Source organism: Agelaius tricolor, unplaced genomic scaffold, assembly GCF_023055355.1.
Source record: "Agelaius tricolor isolate 1412-34295 unplaced genomic scaffold, bAgeTri1.0.p SCAF_15, whole genome shotgun sequence".
NCBI lineage: Eukaryota > Metazoa > Chordata > Aves > Passeriformes > Icteridae > Agelaius > Agelaius tricolor.
Genome location: NW_027269275.1, coordinates 2043574 through 2067601, shown reverse-complemented (window position 1 = coordinate 2067601; position 24028 = coordinate 2043574). Strand labels below are relative to the sequence as shown.

Here is a 24028-nt window from a genome sequence, read left to right as displayed (position 1 = left end):
GGGCTTGGCCAGCGGCTCCTGGGAGGGGAAAAGGAGCAAGGGGTGCCCATGAGGGGCTGGGTCCCCGCTGCCCTGCCCGCCCCAGAACCAGTGCCCATTCTGGGAGCCGCTCGGTGCCACACTCGGTCCCCTCTGGCCGGGCTGGTGCAGGGGACGCTCCGGCGAGTGCGGCCCTGGCCGGCCCTGGGGACAAGGCCCTGCTGTGCCCTGGCCCTGCTGTGCCTGAGCTGAGCTCCCACTGCCCTGGCCCTGCTGTGCCCTGGCCCTGCTGTGCCTGAGCTGAGCTCCCACTGGCCTGGCCCTGCTGTGCCCCGGCCCTGCTGTGCCCCGGCCCTGCTGTGCCTCGGCCCTGCTGTGCCTGAGCTGAGCTCCCACTGCCCTGGCACACCGCCGGGGACCCTCGGACTGCCAGCCCATTGTCCTGGCCTCACTCGCTGGGTTCCTTTTCCTGGTCCCTTCTCTACAGCTGGGAACGCTCCGAAGCCCCTGAGGCTCTGTTACTGAGCCCAGCCCGGAGTTTCTGTTTGCACGGCGCTCACACAGCTCCCAGAGGTCACCCGGGAACAGCCGCGCTCTTCACGGGAAAAGAGCCGGGATTGTGCCTGGAAGTGCAGCCGTGTGCGGGAGCCGTGTGCGGGAGCCGTGTGCGGGAGCCGTGTGCGGGAGCCGTGTGCGGGGCCGGCCTGCAGCACCCTCTGGGATCGCTGTGCCTTCCCCGGCTGCAGCGAGGCCGAGAAGGACGCGCAGCTCCCGCCTGCCCAGCTGTGCTGCACCCCGGGGACCCAGCGCCACCTCTCCTCCACCCGTGCATGGTGTCTTTTGAGGAAGACTTGCAACAGGCTTTGCAATGGCCTGGAAAGCCTGGTGCCAAAGGAATAATGTGAATAGTAAAATAATATTTTTTTCTTTTGTTTCTACATGGTACTGATAATCTTTTTTTATAGGCAGTGCTTTGCCTACTGAAACACGCAGACAAAGAGTTATTTAAAAATGCTTTGTTGTCAATACACTGAATGAGCTGTACTAGAGACACCTACAATGACAACAAAAGGCTCTTCTTTTTCCATCTGCTCTAAAACATGCAAAGTATCATAAAATCAACAAGTAGGCTCGACTGGATAACATTTATCTTCATTATGAGTGGCTAATTTCAATGCGTTCTGCAATGCTTCAGAAAGGTCAGATGCACTGCTTGTCTGTGCTGCTCTTTTATGCTGTGTGATGCCATGGAACACTTTGAAGCACAAACAGGGAAATTTACGTAAACTTGCAAAATTCACTGTAAAAAAAAATCCCATTGGGATTCACAGGGATCCCATTGTATCCCTGTTTAAAGATATAAAATTGGTAAAACTTCCAGAGGTTTTATTCTTGTGTTGGTCTGAGTTCTTCAGAAGAACCGAAGGAAAGAGCCGCCCTCAGCGCGGCGCTCCGGGGCCCGGTGGCCAGCGGAGGTGTCCCGTTGGAGCGGGCGGTGCTCACACGCCGCTGTCCCGCACGGCGGAGCCGCCCCCGCACCGGGAGATGACGGCCAGGGCCGAGCCGGGCTCCCGCAGCCTCCCCGCGGCACGGGCTGCCTCCTCCTCCTGCCGGGTACAGATGTGTCCAGGCATTTCATTTCTTTGGCAAGGGTCCGTCAGGGAATATGGGGGGGGGTCATCTGTGGGAATATATATTTGTGTTGCTCCTGGCCCCACACATTCATCGTAGCTGAAAGAAAAAAAAGAAATATTCATGAAATTCCTGGAAAAAAATGCCACAATACATTACTTCAGCATAACAGAGGCAAGTAAAGTGAGAAGAAAACGAGTGTCTGTTTTGTTCCTCGGCCCGCATCCTTGCTGACCCTGCCATGTCAGACACTCAAGAATATGGCACTTAAACCCCCCCGAGACAATCCCAGAGGTGCAGTCACCAGAAGCGCAGTGCAGGCAGGGCTCATCCCCGCTCTCACCTGCCTGTGAGAGGCAGGTTAGAAAAGCCCGGGGGCAGAGGAGGTGGTGCTGCTGTTTCAGCGGTGAAATGAGGCACGGAGAGCTGGTGATGCGGTCTCCAGCAGCCATCGCTGTGCTGCCCTGGCTGCCGCGTCTGCAGCTCAGCCAGCAGCCCTGGGAGGGAGGTGAGCGCTGCCAGGGCTGAGCGGCATCACCGGCACACGCTGGGGCTGCTCACTCTGGCATGGGCACAGTGCCCCTTGTGCTCCTCCCAAAGAGCAGCAACGGAGCAGGTGCTTTGGGGCTTCCATGGGGTGCACCAGGCTCTGGTGCCACTCTGGCTTCTGTCTGTGCCACCGGGCTCAGCCAGGGAAATGCTCCCTCCTCACTCTGCTCTGTGCTCCCTGGCTACAGGAGAAATGGGCCCTAAAGAGTCACAACATCATGATCTCAAATGTTAGACCTGCTGTGTGGCTGTTGTTTACCCATTCCAGCATCATTTTAACTCCAATCCTGAAGAAGGAAATGTCTTCTATAAAAAAAAGCAAAAAATCCAAAAAAACCACAAAAAACCCCAAACCAAACCAAACCAAACCAAACCAAAAAACAAAAATCCCCCAAACAAACAAACAAAAAAAACCACACCCAAAACCCACCCAAAACAAAACAAACAAAAACCCTTTCTCTACTGAGTTAACCTGAAAAACATTTCTGCTGGAGCCAGACAAATTAAGAACCTATTTCCTCAGCCACACTAACTGCAGAGCAATTAAGATCTGGGATATTTCCTGAAAACTGGGATGTTGAGCATGTGTTTTCTCAGCAGACTGCAGGCACACACTGTGCCCCTGTACCTCTGTTACTGCCAGGCTAATCCAAGCTCCCAAACCCCAGTCTGGGTGATGGAAATGGTTCTTGGGGAGGGAGAGGTAAGAAAGTGAAATCAGAGTGCTACGTAACTAAACTCTAATATCCATGGGTGGTTTTATTTTTACCTCCATTTCATCTTACTTTTATATTCATAAGGACAATGGCTTTAAATTCACACTAGAAAATTTCAATTTCCCCATCAGAAAATAATATTTAAGAACACAAGTCTGTTCTGAAATCCCTGAATAGGGCTGCTAGATATTTCAGAAAAGTCCCAGCATGTTAGGAAGTAGAATTGGGGTTTTTTTTACAGCATGTAGAAAAGATGTGACTCCAGCCCCTACTGAACACACTGAAGCTTTCAAACATACATGGTAGTCTTTGAAAAGTTCTTAGACTTCCATCAGAGACTGAGGACCTGATGTCCTCCACTCTCCTTGAGCTCCATGAGGGTAAAGAAACAGCCACTTGCAGGATTCCTATGAGCTGCATCTTTACTTCATTTACATTTTGCTGACCCAAAGCCCGGTGAATTTATTTAAAATGTCTCCTCAGGTTTTGACTGATTTAATCAGGCTAACAGAGAGCACTTACTGGGCCCGTTAGCACAGGGGAAAAGTTTCCATTCAGAAAAGCCCTCAGCAAGGGGAGTTTCAAGGGGGAAAATTTGGAATCCTCTGCCAAGGAAGGAAAAGGGAAGAAACTTCTCTGTCTCCTTGCTCTGGGAAATCTGCCACTGACCTAAAGGAGAAATGGGCACAGTGGGAACTGTTTCTTGCTGCTGTTACCTGATCATCTGCAGATGATTCCTCTGCCTTGGGTTTAATTGAATGCCTTTCCTGGAGCACAGCTCAGCTTTGTAGAACTGAACTGCTGGCTGGGATAAACAGGGAAAGGATCCCTTAGGAAGGAGACCTTGAAGGGTCAAGTAAATGGTGGGAGTTATGGTATTTGGGAGTTGGCATTTTAATGTTTAGTTCCAAATATCAACGTATTGGTGTTGGGGCATTTTGTCCTTCATATATATGATGAATAAAAAGAATTATCTTTTTTTCTCCAAAAGCAAGTAATGTTCTTTCCCCTCATTTTTGGCAATTAAGATCACATTTTAAAAAGTGAGTAAGGTAGTAAAAAACACATGCCAGACTTTCAATTAAACAGCTTTTTGGCAGCTTCACAGCGGTGCCTACAGATTGTTGTGGCCATGGAGAGAATGACAAATAATTCAAATAGTTGTGGGTTTTGTTTTTTTGTAATAACTTTTTGTATTTCATTATCAGTTTATGATCTTGATGTTCATTTCCTGTGTTCTTTTCTATGCATGGGATCTTTGCTTGTAGAGCTGACATTGCAAACAGCTCCTGCTCTGCTTCTGCAGATAAGGTTCCTAGCACTCTCTGGTGAGGGCAGAGTGGACATGAATTAAGGTCATAAAAGAGACTTCAACTTTGTATTTTTTCTTTGTTTCCAAGTGTTTTGTGGGTTTTTAATTTTTTTTTTTTGTTTTTCTTTTTTTTGTTTGTTTTGTAGTGTGATTTTGCCCCCTCTGTTTAACAGCTTTAGTACTTTGGTTGTGCTTTCTGACTGCTATTATAGAGGCATTCCTGTAGGATAAATAATGCATTATCAACTGTACAAGGATGAATTCTATTTTACAGTCTCTCTTTCAAGGAGACTTTAATATGTAAACTTCTATGACTTTACAAGATCTTTTTGATTAGAGAATTTAAGCAAGTATTATAAGAAATAATACTGAGTTGGACAAGCATCCACTGTATGGTTGTGGTTGGAAAACCATTCCTCAAAAGAATTGAAGGCTTACTTAGAAAAAATTTCAATAGCAATAATTTCTTTCAGGTGATTAGCAAGTATTGGTGTGAGTGATGCTGGACTAAAACCTTACTGTCATTTTAAAATAAAGCCAGACCTTGATCCCCAATCTGGAGCTAAACAGGCAAAAAGGTTTGGAGGTGGTGGGGAGGTTGGGAGGTTTGTTTTGGTTTGGTTTTTTATTTTGTATTTAATGTGTGAGTCTTTTCTGGGCCAGATTTCTCCTGGATTGTCTGCCTCAGTCAGAAGCTCCCAGTTTAGCTGGGGGGCACCAGGAGCACCAGGGAAGTGGAAATGGGGGAGACAAAGGAAGGGGGGAGGTCTGAGACTGCAGCTCACAAATCATCAGATTGCAACTTCAGGAACAGCTAAGGGAGTGATACCCACAAAAGGGTGTGTAATATATGTGTGTACATGCATATGTGGGTGTACAGGTATATTTATATCTGTGTATAGATTCATTTACATATATATGTTTTGCAACTGAAAATACAGGACCATGAAGTGGAAAAACAAAAATACTTGTTCATCTTTTACAAAACCCACCACAATAGTTCTATTTTATCTGGCAAATTCATTTCTGGGAAGATATTGGACATGTACAAAGTAGCTCAGGCTTGAAGTTCACTACAGCAGTCACAGGAAAATCCTTTTAGACAGGAAAGCAAATGCTTTTGGAAAGTGTTGTGTTACCATAACATAAATAATGGAGCACAGGGACTCATTACACTGCCCTGAAAAAATCCTTGGCTGCAGTACTTGTAGTGAATCCACTTTAATCCTCTGCTTTGTAAAACTTGTATTGTCTGGAGGTGCAGTATCAGCAGGCAGTGATGAGAAGGAAGGGGTTACTGCCCTTGAAATGTGCAATGCTGTCTGCATGGTTTGGGCCTTGTTTTTGTTACAATTCCTGCACTGCTGTGTTCAGACACACTACTGAGTTTTTAAAGGAATAATTTCCCTGGGAAAAGCAAGGGAGGCTGATGTCTGTGAGCATCCTACTGCAGGTAAATGGGATCTGCAGGGTGAGGAATGATGCTCAAAAATGGCAGCAGCTCTCCAGGATGACCTTGCTGACTCAGAGCGTGGCAGGAGGGGCAAGAACTTTGGGAATTTGTTGGGTGTCATTGCAGTGAGTATTAGGATGGGTTTATTGCCAGGGAAACCCCAAAGAGCTTCTTTAACTGGCTGGCATTCATAAATTAGGAGCCCCTCTCTGGGGCAGGAAGAAGGTTCTGCTGACAGAACTTTTTAAGATGCCAACAACAAGAAGTGAAAAAAGGCAGAGCTGGGAATGAAGAATTCTTTGTGCTGTAGATGTCTCATAGTTCACTTTGTTCTTTTGTTGTATGTTCTAACTCTGCTAAAAGTGCTCCTGTTGCACTGTTTCCATTTTGTGTTCTTTGAAAATGGCAAACAGGGCCCCTGGATCTGGAACATCTGTGTGCTGGCAGGCTGGAGCTGGGATGAAACAGCACAAAGGATGTTTCCATGAAGATGTTACCTAACAGAAAAGCTGAAATCAGAACAATTGTGCTGTAACTCTCTAAAGAAGGTTCAGATGAAAAAAATAATGATGAGTTTGATGCTCCTGTAGGCAGTTGAGCTGATGATGCTGAACTCTGCCTTCTGTGATGGCACAATTTGCTCCCAGCCAGGATGGTAGGAGAGCAGCCTGGAAATCTGCCCATGTGTCCTTTGAGGTGTGTTTTCCTAGAATACATATTTTCTTTGGTGATTTATTATTACCATGGGGAAATATATCAGTTCTGCCAGAACTGCTTCTCTAATCACATTGTCATGAGCTAGGATATTTTGCTAGGTTTATTTTTGATATTGACACTTTCCATTTGAGATTCTAATTTTAAGCATATTTATTTACATATTTATTTTAATGTTTTTAAATAGTAAAAAATGTAACCCAAGGTATTGTTCAAGTAAACATCTAGGGTCCAATTAAATTAACTATTGAAGAGACAGGAAAGGTGGAATTTAGGTTTTTTCTGTCTTTTTTTCTGTCCCTAGTTATTTCTGGAATTTCCAATTCCTTAGAAGTACAATAGGGCTGTTTGTGTTAATGAGCACTAAAAGGCTGCATCTCTGTTCTGCACTCTGGTCAAGATAATCTTGAGGAAGTTACAACTTGGATGGATAAATATTCCAGAGGAAAAATGAAATGAAGTGTAAACTGTTTTCATGAAAACATAAATCAGATAACATTTGGAAGCAATATAATGCAGTTTCATCATAATTGGGCAGCTTTAAACAATTGAAATAAATGTTTTAAATAAAACAAGTCATTCTAGGATGAAGATTTCATATTATACAATTCAGCCTGGCATTAATTTTATACATAGTAAAAGCTACTTGGCCATCAGCAGTGTTTGCTCTCTGGATTTCTGTAACCATTGCACAGTAAAGGATGCTGGGCACTGATTGAGTAACAAGAATCAGTTAAATAAAAATTTGTAGCTTCCCAAGCCATGGAGTTAATCCACAAACAGGATTCTGAACACCACCAGCAATTCTTGAATGTCAGCAGAACCTGCTGATGTTTGGGGAAGTTTTCCAATTGACAAGTTTTAGGATCATATTCCAAGAAAGGGCTGTGCTGTAATCATTCCAGGAATGAATTCTGAGCAGGTGAAGGAAATACTGGCTGCAATATGCAACTGGGAAATCAGAGAAAAATACTCTTTGTTTTTAAAGTACACTCATCAAGTATTTGGCAGCTTTAAGTTGAGGTTGCTCTGCGTGGCACTGTAGATTTCTGGTTAGAAATCCTTGGTGCTTCCCTTCCATCAGATGTTGCTGCTTTCACTGCTGCAGGGTGGTTTTTCTGCAGCAATAATTTGCACCTCCAGAGTGGAACTGGGGCAGGTGTAAAGAGAGGTTGATCAGAAGGTGCCCACAGATCTTTTTGATGACAGAAAGCAAAGGGAATTTTGTGCCCCAGCCTCCCAACACACAGGCTGAGGTGTGAGAGCATTTTTGACTACAAAGACAAGAAAAAGAAAGGTGTGAATAATTAAGAAGAATGCAAATGCCACAGAAAGAAATGCTCGTAAATTGGCTGTAAACAAACTTAAGCTTGAAATAAGAAGTTTGCCAAAATAATTAGGAATTTACTTGTTTCTTTCCCTGATACTGATGAGGAATAGCACTGGGATGTGAAGGGAGGAATTTGGAGTTAAAGGAATTGAGAGTTTTAGCTCATGTCATGATACCTTATGGAATTATAAACCTGTCATATTTCCAGTGGCATTTTTTACCTTACTAACTGAAAATCTCAGTGGGGGTAATGAAGTAAGAGCTGAACTTAACCCCAAAAGTCCCTCTCATGCTTTGCCAGCTGTCACTGTAATGTGGGAAAAGCTCCTCACCTGGTTTGCTCTCAGGAAAACAGCCTGGGCAAAGGAATACAGAACAATATAGCAAGATTTAATGTCAGTTCCCTGCGAGCCCAATTCTGCCTTTCAAGAAAATCCAGGAGGATGGCTTGGCTAACTTGCATCCTCAGAAGTGGGGAATGGGAAAGAATGTCTTAAAAAAGAAAGTCCCTTAAGTAGGCTTTTAAAAATATATATTTAAAGGGAAATTAGTGTCTGACTTTAAGACAGGAGCATTTCCTTTTGCCATTTTAAAGTAATTTTTAAATTGATTTGCCCATTTAAACAATGCAGGCTGAACATGGTTATTGAGAATACTGGGATTTATCAAGCCTAAATAAGACAATTTTCTCTAGAACAGATCCTCTGTAGATTAGGCAGGGTGACCAGCTGAGGAACAGTGAGCCCACAAGCAAACCCTCACACAATGGGATTTAATATGAATGCTGGGATAGAGGGGCCTAAGGGCTTTTTACTTCATGTGCCCTGTGGGGAACATTCAGTGTGAAGTTTGGAGAGGACTTCTGTGGCTTCCATTGGGACCATTCCTGAAGGTAAATCCCTGCATCTCCTGAGCACTCATTCCTCAGGGATGCTCTGTGTCAGACACTCATGAGTCTCAGATGAAAAGGCAATCACCTTGGTTGCCTAAAGCTCTGTACATGCCATTAATATCCAATCACTAAGGAGTGAAAAAGCCCTTATGCAGTGGAGTGAGATGCATTTTCCCTGGCCACAAGGTGAGAAGTTGATAAAATTCCTCTCCTGGTGTGAAATCTCCTCATTGCTTGGATTTTATTGAGTCTCCTAAAGAAAACGTAATAGTTTTTCATTTACTTGGACTTTGGTTGGTGCTGTTCAACCAAATTCAATCCACTTCAAACATGTGAACTCAACTAATTTTTAACCAGCTTCCTTCCTACATCTTTGTAAGAAGATAACCAGCAATGCTCACTGGAAGTGTGTGTTACAAAGAACTCAGCACAGAGAATGTGAGCTCATGATTTCTGTCTAGAAAGGTTTCATCCCCACAGTGCCAACAGTGTGGTTTTACTCCCACCAGCACAGTGACTGCTGAACAAAATGGCAGATATTGGATTTACAGGCTTTCCAGAGTTTCTTTCCAAGCCATATTGACCATGGTGATAGGTAAGGTGTGGCAGGGAGATTGTGTTGTCTTCTGTCCTGGCTGGATGTGTTCAGTTTGCTCATTTGGAGGGATTAGAATTCTGGGGCTTAGAATTGTTGGGAGATCACTTGGATCATCTTTCTCACACTGAGTTTCTTAGAAACAAAGGCTTTGCCATGTCTGGTGACACAGACTGTGAAACATTGACTTCCAGCCCTGCTGCCAGTATCTGTACATATCAGAAATATTCTCTGAAATACAAACTCCTCATATTCTGAAACTGTTTGGTTCATACCCTCTGTATTTTTTTTTATATTTCCCATCTACACCTCATGTAAAATCAATGTGACAGATGCTAGCACAGATCTGAGATTCATTAAAAAGCCATTAACTGTCCTAAAGGGATGTTTATAGATAGCAGCACTGTATATTTTGGCCTGTCAAAACAAATTGACCAAATGGCTTCTCTGCAGCCACCCTGCAACTACAGCAGGCTAATGACAGAATTCCATGCCTGGCATCCCTCTAAATCTAATGCAAGAAAGGGGTTAGTGGAAGTGTCTGTGCAGATAATCAGATCAAGTCACAAATGAAACTTGTGATTCAGAGATCAGAGCAAATACTAATATCCCAAGGCATTTTTCATAGATTAATTTACCAATAACATTTTTTTCTATAAATAGTGTTTTGTATGAACAGTTCTTGGACTTCCAGCTGGAGAGTTGGGAGTGGGCAGGCCTGAACAGGGAGATCTCCCTCAGCCACAGACATGGGGACTGACTCTGTGCTTCATCAGCCTTCCCCTTAAATCCCTTTTCCACTCATTCTGTGGTTTAAAGCTCAGCTATAAAATCTACCTAACCACCCCTGGGCCAGATAGAGTGTTGGCTTTCTGCTGACACCATTGCAGTGTGTGGTCTGGCAGGAGGGGTGAGGAGCTGCACACTCCTGGCTGGGGGCTGCAATGCAGGTGGCCTTGCAGCACCAGGTGGACAAAAGGAAATTTTCCTGGCAGCACCCACTGCTTTTCACTCACTGAACTCTCTCACTTCAAAGATTTTTAAGAGTTATTTACCAGTGCAGTTGCTTTCCTTGCTGCTCTCAATTTCTGTTTTGCTGATGCCACAGCTGCATCATTAGCTTTTGGCCATGCTAGTTTAGCTTTAAATTACATCTTGCCCTCCAGGAATTAGGAGGAGGAATTACATTCATTTAGGCAGTGCTATGTTTCAGTAAACCTACTCTTCAAAATATTATCATATGCAATGAGATTGATCCCAGGGAGTTAATATTTTAAATGCACAAGGTCAGGCATGTCTTGTTTCTGCTTCCAGGCCATGTCTGACAGTCAACTTTCAAATAATTTCCATGCTCTACTAATTAAAAACAGACACTGCAGTGTTATGCCATGCAGGAGAATATAAAGGGAGATGTACAGGAATTTTTCAGGCTTTACATAATGCAGTTAATCAGACAGGGCCTCTCCCCCAGTGCTTTTCTGAACAGTTACAATGGTCTGGAGAATGCATTAATAGCAAGTTTGAAAGTCTCCATGTAGCTTTGCTTTCAGCCATCTTCTTTCCCTGAAGTTCCCCAAGTTGTGCTGCTAAGATATAAAATTTATTAAGATTTTGATGATTTGCCAAAGCTACTTTTTCTAAAATATTAAACTGCATGGCAGTGAGAAAGCAGCCAAAGCATTGACAATAATCTCTACCTTGGCCCTGTGATGCAGGGCTGTAATTGCTGGGGTGAGCAGTGGTTTCCAGTGTGGGCAGAGTGGATCCTCAGGGACACTCAGCCCAGCAGGAATCCTGAGGAGGCAGTGGCTGGACGCCTTTATGTGTCCCAGAATATTCTGAGAACAGGTAGGACACAAGATAATTAACCCTTGCCAGGCTTGTTACAGAGCCACTGCAGAATTTACTGCAAACTGGGGACAATCTGTGCTGTCCTGTGTCACTCATATCTCCTTCAAACACAACCCCACAGAAATGGAAAAAAACTTCTCTGTGTCTGTTTCCAACTGGAAATGGAAGCATCCTTTGGTATAATCTTTGATGATCTGCCTGCTAAAGAATATATTGTCAGTTTGTTCTCAGGAATCTGGCCAGCTGCCCACTCAGAGTTGCTGGGTGTCAGCTGGCTGCCTTTTATTAGGAAAGATTCGTGGGTGTAAGCCCAAAATCCAGTCTAAATTCCTAAGTGGGTTTATATGAAATTCTACACATTTAGATGCCAGGCTCAGAGTAATTTTTCACATGTGAGTTTTCTGGTAAAATATTTACACAATCCCTAAAAGCCCATTAGTTATATAGGAGTAGCAGGTAATACATAACTGCTGCTTGTAGAACATGCATGGAATAAACAAAGCAAAGATCCATGTCTGGTGTGCTCATACTGCTGAGCTGCTCTATATCACAGTCAGAAAAGGGCTGGTCTGATAGTGCTTTAACTCAAAAAGAGTCTGCTGAAAAGGAATCAAAAAAAAGAGAAAAAGAAAGGGGGGCATGGCTGTCCAACCTGTGTTTGCTGTTGGTAACACACAGCACTACAGAAAGCTTGAAGTGATCTTCTGCTTAAAATGATTTCTGTTGGTTCATTGGAGGGAGTGACTGAATTCCTTCATTTCTGGACCTCAAGGGGCCTGAGGCACATAAAGGAGATGCCCATGGCCCAAAGTGCAGCTCCTGTGGCTCACGAGGGAGCCTGGACCTGTGAATGTGGGGGCACAATTTAGGAGCTGCTGTATAATTTCTGGAATTTTGTTTTTCTGTTTCCTCTGATCTGAATATTCTCAAGGTCAGTAATAAATGTAACATGGAAATTCTTGGAAAAAGTATGTATTTTTGACTTTGAAACTTTGACTTGTAAAGGCATTTCTTTCAAAGAAAGATGATTTTAAGTGATTCCTCTTGTGTGCTTCATTAGTATATCATCACTATGATAAATCTGAATGTGAATAACACTGAATGAGAATTCCTGTCCATCTTTTAGTAAAAATGTCTTCTGCTAAGGAAAACTTCAACTTACACTCAAGCTAAACAAGGTCTGTCTGTATTCAGAATTTGTGTGAGCTGAATTTTTGCAGTGGGCTTTGCCAGTGCAGGGCTGTAACCCTGAGAATGTCAGGCAAGTGCTTACCATGGAGGTGGATCAGGATACATGATGTTCACCTGAGAAAGTATATCCAGGTAGGAGTCAAAATCACAGGCTGGGGGGAGCTCCTCGCTGCAGGTGGATCTCAGCTCTGCAGAGGAGCCGCCGTGGGAGAAACCATCTGGAGCTGCAAAACAAGAATTTACATTGGCTGCTCTTCCCCTCCGTGCTGGGTGCTCTGTCACTCGTTTATAACACTGCCACAAATCACAAAACAAACCCTTCCTGAGGCACAGCAGTTGTGGGTATTTTGGAGCAATCAGTTTTCATGGGATATTCTTATTCCTTTAGGAGTAAATGAAGCCCATCTGTAGGTGAACTGGGGTGTTTCAGGCTCTGGCACAGGGACTGTGCCTTTAGTGCTGCCCTACAACACAGATGGAAGTTCCAAAGCTTTTCTGGGGCCTCAAAGGCTGAAAAGGAGTGTGGGTTCTACCATGTGCAGCTTCAGCTGTTTGTGGGGTAGCTGAAATTCCAGCAGGTGCATCCATGGCAAGTTTGTACATTCTGGGAGGGGTGTAACAGGAGGGGCAGGGGTTTGATTGCTGAGAAAATGCTGCTCTCAATAAACACTGACAAAAATGGGGAAAGCTGGAAAATAGCACAGAAAAATCATCCTGCTTGTTCCCAAAGGGATTTCTTAATGCTTCCATGCAAGAGCTTCCCAGCTCCACAAATATTAAGAGTTTAGTGCTATTTTCCTGTTAGAGGCTAATTAGTGCATGTGTGTCCATGTAATGTAGTGTGGCACAATTTAGTTTAGGATTATTCTTTTGAATATCTCCCCAGCTCTAGCATTGTTGTATCTAACAAGGAGTTTAGGAATTTTCCTTTCTGTTTTTTGCCTGGCTCTAGGCTTTTTCAAGGAGTTGAAGCTATCAGAGTAATAGATTTAAACACAGTGATTAAAGCTTATTGGTCAGTATTTTATCATGCCAAAATATTGGTCAAACAGTAACTCCAGTTTGGGTTTAACTTTTGAATTGTCAATGTAGCTGCTGAAAATTAGGAAAACTGATATTACTGTAATAGCAGACATTAGTTTTCTGGATTTTGTTTTTATTTTCCTCTGCCATGGGAGTTTGCATTTCAATTTTTTTTTTTACTCTAAATTTGATTCCCAAAATATAGACATTATTCACTTATCTGGATAAATATTTCTGGAAAAGCCAAAAAGAAATGATTCCTTGCTCCAAGGGGACAAACTGATCCTAGGAGATTTGTTTAGTTTAGACATAAGAATTCCTGGTCCAAATTACTAAATTAACTTCAATTGACTTCAATGGCTACTTAATTTACCTCAGTGAAAACAACATTTAAGCCAATGCATTTTTATGTGTTTCACTATTATTGGCTTTTCTATATAAAAAAAAAAACCCTCAATGATCTGCACAGAACTGCACCCATAACAACCTGCAGGTGGAGGAGCCTGCTCACAGGGGACGTGGTTGTTGATGCTCCTCCATTAATCATTGGAATTTTTACTGTCTGAAGAATTACACAGTAACTTTTAAAACTGTTTTTTTTTTTTCCTCAAATAGAAATAATTTTCTCTCATTTCCTTGACAAAGTGGCTTCTTGTCAGCAAAGCCCAAAAGGGTTGAAAACACTACTCAAAAATGAACTCCTTAATCTTCAAGGTTTTTTTGGTTATGTGTTGGTTTTGTTTTATGGGTTTTATTTTGGTTAGGAGGTAGGAATTGGCACCTTTTTGAGTCTCTAACGATGATGGCTGTGGTGACACCGATGTCATCAATGACACTGTTAATGATGGTGACAGTTTAATGACATTTGGGTGCCCTGTTGTGTTCTGTTTCCAGACAGATAGTCACTTCTGCACTCAGACAAACTGCATTTGCCCAGTGATTGTTGTAGGCTGGCGCACTTGGCTGAATGAGAACAGCTTTGCCATTCCAAGAATTAGAAATTCCAGCAAATGCTGCACCAAGGCTATAGGGGGATGTGAAAATAGAACAGAGAATAATCCCACACCGAGGGAAATGAGCTGTTCAGGAGGTGCTGGCGGCACTGTCTGGTTCTGTTAACCATGACCTGAGTGGGAACCCGGCACAGAGCTGCGTTACCCAGCCAGGCTGCCGTCACCCATCCCGTTATTGGATGTCATTCCCATCCCTGCCCGTTCCCGGTCAGGCACTCCCAATGCTCCTTACCGTCCGCAGCCGCTGATCCCGTTATTCCATGTTGTTCCCCAGCCCTGCCCGTTCCCGGACAGGCATTCCTGGTGCCCCCTTACTGTGATCGATCCCATTATTGGATGTCATTCCCAGCACCATTCCCGGTGCTCCGTTACCATGACCGATCCCGTTATTGGATGTCATTCCCATCCCTGCCCGTTCCCGGTGCTCCCTTACCGTGACCGATCCCGTTATTGGATGTCATTCCCATCCCGTTATTGGATGTCATTCCCACCCCTGCCGGTTCCCAGTGCTCCCTTACCGTGACCGATCCCGTTATTGGATGTCATTCCCAGCACCATTCCCGGTGCTCCCTTACCGTGACCGATCCCATTATTGGATGTCATTCCCATCCCTACCCATTCCCGGTGCCCCCTTACCGTGACCGATCCCATTATTGGATGTCATTCCCATCCCGTTATTGGATGTCATTCCCATCCCATTATTGGATGTCATTCCCAGCCCTGCCCGTTCCCGGTGCTCCCTTACCGTGACCTATCCCGTTATTGGATGTCATTCCCATCCCGTTATTGGATGTCATTCCCATCCCTGCCCGTTCCCGGTGCTCCCTTACCGTGACCGATCCCGTTATTGGATGTCATTCCCATCCCTGCCCGTTCCCGGTGCTCCCTTACCGTGACTGATCCCGTTATTGGATGTCATTCCCATCCCGTTATTGGATGTCATTCCCATCCCTGCTCATTCCTGGTGCTCCCTTACCGTGACCGATCCCGTTATTGGATGTCATTCCCATCCCGTTATTGGATGTCATTCCCATCCCTGCCCGTTCCTGGTGCTCTCTTACCGTGACCGATCCCGTTATTGGATGTCATTCCCATCCCTGCCTGTTCCTGATGCTCCCTTACCGTGACTGATCCCGTTATTGGATGTCATTCCCATCCCGTTATTGGATGTCATTCCCATCCCTGCCCGTTCCCAGTGCTCTCTTACCGTGACCGATCCCGTTATTGGATGTCATTCCCATCCCGTTATTGGATGTCATTCCCAGCCCTGCCCATTCCCGGTGCTCTCTTACTGTGACCGATCCCGTTATTGGATGTCATTCCCATCCCGTTATTGGATGTCATTCCCATCCCTGCCCGTTCCTGGTGCTCTCTTACCGTGACCGATCCCGTTATTGGATGTCATTCCCATCCCTGCCTGTTCCTGATGCTCCCTTACCGTGACTGATCCCGTTATTGGATGTCATTCCCATCCCGTTATTGGATGTCATTCCCAGCCCTGCCCGTTCCCGGTGCTCCCTTACCGTGACTGATCCTGTTATTGGATGTCATTCCCATCCCTGTTCCCGGTGCTCCCTTACCGTCCGCAGCTGCCGTGCCCGGGCGGGGCCGGCGGGCCCGGCTGTCCCTGCGCAGGCTGCCCACCACGATGGTGGCACAGGAGAGCAGCAGCACCAGCCCGATCACCACGCCGGCCACCAGCAGCGGGGACACCAGCAGGCTGCTGTCACCGCCGTGCTCCCCGGGGCTCGGGAAGGCGCTGGAAGCGCTGCTCTGGTTCGAGGCAATTGCTGAGAACAGAGAGAGAGGAGAATGTGTCACTTGTCACAGGGGTCCCACAGCCACTGCACTGCCCCTGCTCCTGGGGAAATCCCAGTTATTCCCCATCCCTGGGGCTGCCGGGAGCTGACTCCAGCGGGACATGGGCAGTAGCTGCCCTGTTTATTGGGAATATCCTGCTGGAGCCAGGGCTCTGTGATCCACAGTTCTGGTGGCTTCTTCCTGCCAAGACTCCTTGTACCATGAACTGACTGATGCTGAAAGAACTGAAGTGCACAAGGAGCAAAGTGGAAATCCCAAAAGGTGAACTGCAAGAGGTGTGGATGTGACAGTCTGGTCAGAGAGAGAAAGCCAGAATTTCTTTCCCAGGAATTGTTCTGGGGAGTTTTGAGAAGGCTGAGAGAAAGAATTAAAACAATCTTGCAGTTGGTGCCTTGTTTTCTTTGGTAAGATGTTTGTTTTCTTTGGTAAGATGTTTACCAAGGGTGTCTTCTTAATTAGCCAAATGTGTAATGGGGTGTTGATTAAATGACCAACAGGCCCACCTGTATCAGAATGGTGTATAAAAGAATGGGTTTATTAGAAACTCAGATTTAGCCTGCTGAAGAGACCTGGAGTCCATGTGTCACCTCACTCCCGGTCCTGACTCAAGGCTGACACAAGAGGAACAGATGAATTGCCTGTTGTCAGGGGTGTAAGAAGGTTTTGAGGATTTCCAGAGAAAATTTTGGGCAAGAATGAAGCTCAGGAGCCTCCTTTTGTGGCACACAGCTTGCTTTGGTTTATGAGGGGACTCAGCATCCCAAGAAACTGATTTGTAGTGCAGGAAGAGACTCGTCCAGAGTGGGATTGTTTGGTTGCAACTGCTTTACTCTGGTTAAAAAAAATAAATCTTTAAATGTATTATTTGTGTTCAGTAATAAATCTTCTTAAGGAAGAAAAACTACAGTAATTTATTGCCAAGTGAAACATCCTTTTGAGACAGGCCACAGGGGCAGTATCAAAGGTTAAACAACAATATTCCCTTAGAGAAACAACTGATAGCACGATTATGCATGGGAATAAATTGCCCAGAAATGTATTTATGGGGGATTAAATTGCTAATGGTAAAGAGAGGAAATTGGGGAAAAATTATTTAGGATTTTAGCAGACAGAATCCCCCCTCTCCCCCCCCCCCCCCCCCCCAAAAAAAAAAGAAAAAAACCAAACCAAAACAAACCCCAAAAAACCCCAAACCTCCCATTAGCTGCTCAGCATCAGTAATCAGTAAACCAAAATTTTACTGATGCCATATACCAAGCTTGGCTGTCAAATCTGGCCTGGATATATATTTTTTATCTGGCCATGTGCCAGTTGAACAAATACAGAATTTATTTCCTGATGAAATCAGGGATAACAAAATTTTCTCTTTTGAGTCTTGTGTGGAGTGAGTATGTGTTTTAGGAAGTGCAGTGCTGCTTACAAGGATAGATGCTATCAGAGAGGTCTCAGCAAGGTTTGCTCTTTTCCTTTGGGAGACACCTCTTGATTTGCATTTACAATAAGTTTAGAAAGAAGACAATGGCTCCAAGCCAGTGTTTGTTATCATTGGCTGATGCTTGAGACTGAGAGAACCAACTAGAAACCTACACATGACACAGGGGAATTAGCATGTAGAGGAGTATTGTTAATTTTCTGGAAGCACTTGACTGTTGCCTGAGGATCTTCATAGGCATTAAGGACAGACAGCCAAGAAATGTGCTGAGTTTTTACCAAGTATCTTGTGCCAAAAACCAAGCCTGAATTTTCTGAGAATGAAACTCATGCTGTAGTGTTAAATCAAAGGTTATGGACAAGTGTCCTAGTTAATATTCAGTGCAAAGAAGTTTTGGGTATGGGATATGTTTGGGGAGTAAGGCCCTTGTGCTAGAACTCAGATTCCCAAAACTTTACAAAATTTGAATCGTGTTTCTCATTTGTACATTTTTAAAACTATCTCTGTTGGTAATGTGTCCAACACACCCTCCCTGCCTTTCCAAGGCCTTGTATTTTCAGATTTTTGCAAATTCTGCCTTTGAGAGATGCAAATATCACAGCAGTGGCAGTTTAAGTCCTGGCTGCAGGGATTAACTCCTGAACTGGAAGAAGTGTCAGGAAATTTATTGGTAATTTTGGCTGACTTGCAAAGGTAAAAGAAGAATTAACTTTGTTGTCAGCATGATGAGAACATGAGCCTGGGGTGTGAGGTTGCCCCACGCATTGTCAGGCTTGTGGTCATCAATTTAATGTCAAATAGCCCTGAAATGGAATTGGTGATAAACTGCTGTCAAGTGGGGAGGAAGGAGGCTGCAGTGAGTGCTTTCAGATCTTTAAAAACTTGGGCCAAATTTGGAACGATCCTCTAAACAGGAGGGGCCTGGCTAAGGATATTATTATTTTTTCCAGATGTGGAAGCCAGCTGGAATATCCACACTGACTATTTGGGAGGTTCCTGTGGTGCCACCCAGTGTGAGCACTGATGTTTGGACCTGCTTTGCTTTGTAGAAGTGTAACAGCTTCAAGTGGCTTCATACAGACAATATTCTCCTGCACTGCTACTGAGGTGGTGTGGTTTGGTTCAAGACACCCCATTTATCCACCACATTTTGGGGCTTCCTTGGCTGTCCCAAGTCCTGTCTGTTTTATCTATTGTTTATCACCAGTGTGAATCTTTCTGGTTTTTTTATGCTTTTAATCTAACTGAACCCAGTCACTCATATAGACAAGTTATAGTGCAACATTGCTTTTATTAGAAGGAATGAATGAGTCCCCTTAGGCCAGCCCCTAATACAAAATGTGCTTGATAAACTTCTGGTGTGGCACCATTTTCAGTCTGACACTGTGAGTGTGATCCTCCAGACTTTACTACTGACTTACTACTGTGACAAACAACAGCAGAATGAGATGCTGTGTGGATATAAATTCTTTGGGTTTGAAATCTGTGAGGGTAAAAAGAGATGTTTATATTGCTTTTGGCAAAAAACCATATTGTAAATTTTCTCCTCTTATCCAAAACCATCTTCTTTTGATAAACTGTGCATTTCTCCATATAAAAATGCTATGGTTTTCATTCAGAATAGGAGTATCTGCAAATGTATGTGAGACCCATAAATATAACACCACTAGTAGACTGCTAACACTTTTGTTTTGAGGTAAATAGTATCCTTTCCCATGAAACTGCAAATTATAAACAATACATACATAAATATGAATATTTTATATCTAATCCTCCAAATATGAATTATGTTGGATGTACACACCGTGGATTTATCCACAATGGGAGCTCTGTACTGTGCTGTACACAAGTGGCACAGGGCTGGCAGAACACTGACTTCAGAGTGAGCACCAGTGCAGAATAGCCTGGACTGTCCATGCAGTGTCAGACAATAAATCAGCATTTTGAAAAATCCCTTAAATATCACAATATATTACTTTACTCAGTGCTCCTGCATCTCAACAAAGCAATTGGAAAGTAACTGAAGGAGGTGTAGAACAGCCTGGCTTTTTGGGTGCATATTGTTCTTTCTCACTCCTGCTAACCTGTCTTTGAAGGGACAGGGACCCCTCTCTAACCTGGCCTTAAGCACTGGGGAAGTTTCAGCTGGGTCAGATCCTGGCAGGGTGAAATGTCCTGGTGTGCAGACATGTCACCAACATACAGCCTTTATTAGGAGTGGCTTCTCCCTTCCTCAGTCCCTTTCCCCTGCTTGTACCTCAGAGGAGAGAGAAGGGAAGCACCTCCACAAATGAGTTGAGTTTGGTGTTGGTGGTGGGGTCTTGTTCTGTTTCCTTTTGTCCTGAAGGCAGATCAGCTCTGGTGAGGCTGCATCGGCCTCTGGACCTGATGGGCTTTGGGATGATTTTAGAGCTGGATCCTGCTAAGATAACCAAATCTCTTCCCCTGGTTTCCAATGTATCATCTTAATAAAGATGATAATTCATGTTATGACTGGTGGAGAGGATGAGACATGGAGTGGTTTTGTTTCCCAGGCTGAGAAGTGCATGACCAACTCCTGAAGGAGTGCTGATGTGTTGTTCTGGGAAGATTTTGTGTCTAGAATCATCTGCCTCTTCATCCCTGCCAGCCTGGGATTATTCCTGAGGGCAGGGTGGGCTTGGTGCTGCCTTGCTGAACTGGAGCTGAAGCACAAGGACAGAGCAGGAGTATTCCTTGTCCCCCTGGGTCAGTAAAACTGTTTGGGATGGTGATCCAGCACCTCCCAGCACCCTTAAATGCACTACACTGACACAGGGTACAGGGAGGGGAAGGAGCAGTGGGAAGGTCAGTTTAGGATGGTGCACAACATCCCCTGTAATCCTTTGGGCTTCAAATGATTGTAGCAAAGCATCTCAAACTCTGAAGCAACTTAAAGCACATTTCTGATATCCTTCCTCTCTCAGTCCCTTGGATTCTGCAGTCTCTTTATCCAGGGAAGGTGAGTGACAGATGTCAGGAAGGAGCTGAGAGCACCCAGATGCACTAAATCAGTGCAATGATCTGAGATTTTGTTGGTTCTGCCTTTATGAACAATTCCTGTTTGGAGATGGTTTAGTCTGGCCAAGAGTGACCAGCTGGACCCTGCTCTTGCTGCTGCCCTGGGAAATAAATCTCTGGAAATCAGCAGAAATTGCATTGCTTGTTTCTGTGGCACACACAAAAAAAAAAAAAAAAAAAAAAAAAAAAAAAAAAAAAAAAAAAAAAAAAAAAAAAAAAAATTTGTGAAAGGGTTTGGCTCACACGAGCATCCCTGCAGCCAGGGGGAGAGGGATGTTACTCAGGCATTGAATTCAAGAGCCCACAAGAGCTGAACCTTAAATTAACTGAAAAGAAATGTCTCTGTTGGATTCAGAGCTATTCCATTGGATCCTGAGGAAGGCTGAAACTTCACTTAGTGAAGTTCACACCAGGGTATCATCTGCTCATGGGACTCAAAGGAAGCAATGAGGATGCTCAGAACAGGGCAGGACATTTGTCCTTTTGTATTTCTCTTATTCTCTTGTAGAAAAGTTGAGAAATGAGTGGACGACCAGAACAGTCGAATGCCCTCTCTCTAAAGCAGTTTTACGCCAGCCAGACAAATAGTATGGGAAGAAGAATTTGCAGTTCAGGAGGCCCAGGAGCAAGTTTGGTTCTCTCAAGCACTGTTCTGTTCTTCAGGCTTTTCTGCTTTCCACACAGAAAATAAAACTGCCTCTTAAGCTGCAATGTTCAATATTAACTCTATAGGGAGTGCTTCAAACTTCTACCTCTTATCTTCTTATCTGCTGGAATTGACACTTCGTAGTTATTTGACAAAGTCAATGAATAAATAATTTTTCCTGTCAGTTGCTGCACCAATGACATTTAACAGTTTCCAAAGCAGATGATATTCATTATTATTTCTAAATTTGAGGGAAATCTTCCTATACAAATGGTTAACTAATCTTGCCAGTTGATTGCTGCTGTGGGAGATCCCTCAGCACAATCCAAGCCCACACAATGCCATTAACCAGGCAGCACCTGTGAATTCAGACTGAGTTTCTCTGCTGCTCTCTGCAGTTCAAAGACTCTTTGAACTTTTAAACTGCATATATAGCTTCTAATCAAAATTAAAACTTTTCACTGATTAATAGTAAAAAATGAAAACCTTCTTCAGACCTGAGACTGGGCTAGGGATGGCTCAGTTTTATCTGAAAGTGAATGTGGGACATCCTTCCAGGTACAACAGCTGCCCATGACCTTGAGGAGCTCCTCCAAGGCAGAGAGGGTGGCCTCTCCCCCTAGAGAGCAAACTCTGCTTCTCATCCTCTCTCATGCCTATCAGATAATGAATTTCTCTCTCCTTGCATTGACATCCTTATTATAGAGCCAGAATGAGGAAGATTGGATCACCAGCAGCCTGCAAATTGAGAATGTCAGAAGCAAAGAGAATGTGGCTGCAGAAGGGCTCAGGAAATAAATCTTTTCAGCTGCTGTGGCTTTAGGGTATTATGTTGATGTCACAGCAGCTTGTATAGGTGCTGTTTCAAATTAACAGGAAAAATCTTCCCATTTTCAGATCCATGGTCTCTTTTATCAACATGATAAATACCACTGCAGGGAAACAAATCACTCTGCAAGTCTAACAGCCCACTTTCTGATGGACAAGGAATATTTCCCCCCTATTTTCTCATATTCAAACAACTTGGAACTAATACAGTTTTATAAGCAGGACCCAAAGCTATTACTTTTCTCAGAAACTCTGTATTAGGGCTTGGAAACAGGTATGATGAGAATTCTCTTTTATCCATTAAAGTAAAGTTACCTTCATAAGCTCAGATCCAACCTAGCTTGGTAGTGACTTGAATAGGACAAACCCTATAATTTTTGGGTTTTTTTTATTGTGGAAAACTCTGGGTTTTTTGGCACACAACTTTCTCATATAAATCTTTGGAAAAATGTTGCAATATCGTAATATTTCTTAAGGTTTGAAAAAATATAATGGGCAAATTATTTTATATTTTACCTTATCAGTCTGCTTGAACTGTGGTCTGGATGTCTCATGTCTTGTCTTTGGGAGGCTGAGCTCTGTCTGAACTGTATTTAATGTAACCTAAAGAGGGCAGGTGGCAGCTCATGGGGCATGGAACCCAGGTAGGAAATGTAATCTATATTGGGGCAACAAAAAACCAACCCCAAACCAAAAATCCAAACCCTTCCACAGAGAAGTTCCTTTCCTTACAAACTTTTCTCTCAACCTCCATAGAGAAAATGGGAAGGAATGATGAAATTCTTGCCAGCTCAAAGAGTCACAACAGGTGAGCGCTTGACTTGTGCACTACATGCATTTATGAATCTCCAAATCAGTTATCCACTTCTGATCACCATTAAACTGGCTGACATTTATGACTGTTTAAATGATGGAGTTTTGTGTTTTCCTGGTGTTTCAATGAATTGTTCCACTGGCTCTATTAGTCATCTTCAGCAATCCTTACCCTGCTCACAGGGTTCAAAGCTCTGTAATGAAGATCCATCTGCAACTGAATGTTGAGGCTGAACTGAGCTTCAGGAACCAGATCCACCTTTGGTACACACCCCCAGCCCTCCTCCTACAGTGCTTGTGTCCTTGTGCTGCTTCTTATTTAGGGCATTTCTTATCAAAATTAATCCTGTTTCCTTTTTCCAACTCCCTTGTCAGTCTTCAGTAGGAGTAATCTACTGAAAAAGCACATAGAGGAATGACTGATTTTTACTGCTTAGAAAATAATGATGACTGAAATACTGATCCAGGGGTTATGGAAGGAATGGGGTGCTGAGATAGAAAGCTGTTAACAAACACTGGGATCCCAGGATCTTCCTTCAGGAGGTGGTATCACATGTGATCTATCTTGGCCTCTCTTTCAAGGTGACATGAATTTTGAAAAATAATTTAAATGGTTTGCAGTGGTGTTCTGCACTCCCACATGAGTTATGGTGATGGTTTTGCAGGGTACACAAAGCCTCTAGTGTGATTTACATCATCATTTGTATCTGTGAAAGCTCCAGCAGTATCTGCCTGCATAAATCAAGGGGTTTTCTCATACCATTAAGAAATGATTTAATTCCTTCAGATTTCATCTGAACAGGACTAGGATGTCTGCTTAGACAGATGCAGGGATGTCAATAGTGGCAAGTCAGATGCTGATTCTGGAGACAATCTCAATCACCTGGGTTCTTTGCTGCTAAAGGAGCCACTGAAATACAAGGACACTGAAAGATCTGTGGAAATGAAACACCCAAACATTACTGTTCAAAAGCCTGGGGGAAATCCCTGTTGCTACTGTAGAACACCCAAGGAGTGGCCACTGGGAGGGCAGGACCATTCCCTGATCTCTGCAGTGTTGGATGCACAACCTCCTGTGCAGGGCTGGGCCAGGCTGGCAGAGCAGACACTCACCCTGAGGGGCTGGCAGAGCTGGCAAAGCTGGCAAAGCTGGCAGAGCTGGCAGAGCTGGCAGAGCAGACACTCACCCTGAGGGGCTG

General features: G+C 44.1%; 1 protein-coding gene across 1 annotated transcript in view; it reads right to left on the bottom strand.

Annotated features, from left to right (window-relative positions):
* Positions 1 to 980: 980 nt before the first annotated feature.
* The window catches only part of BEAN1 (brain expressed associated with NEDD4 1), a 63451-nt gene continuing 40403 nt past the window's right edge, over positions 981 to 24028 (bottom strand). Inside the window, exons 3-5 of the mRNA XM_071440188.1 lie at positions 15831 to 16040; positions 12297 to 12438; positions 981 to 1710 (exon numbers count right to left, since the gene is read on the bottom strand). Of these exons, the coding sequence (XP_071296289.1) occupies positions 1479 to 1710; positions 12297 to 12438; positions 15831 to 16040 (584 nt within the window). The 3' untranslated portion in view covers positions 981 to 1478. The remainder of the gene's footprint in view (positions 1711 to 12296; positions 12439 to 15830; positions 16041 to 24028) is intronic.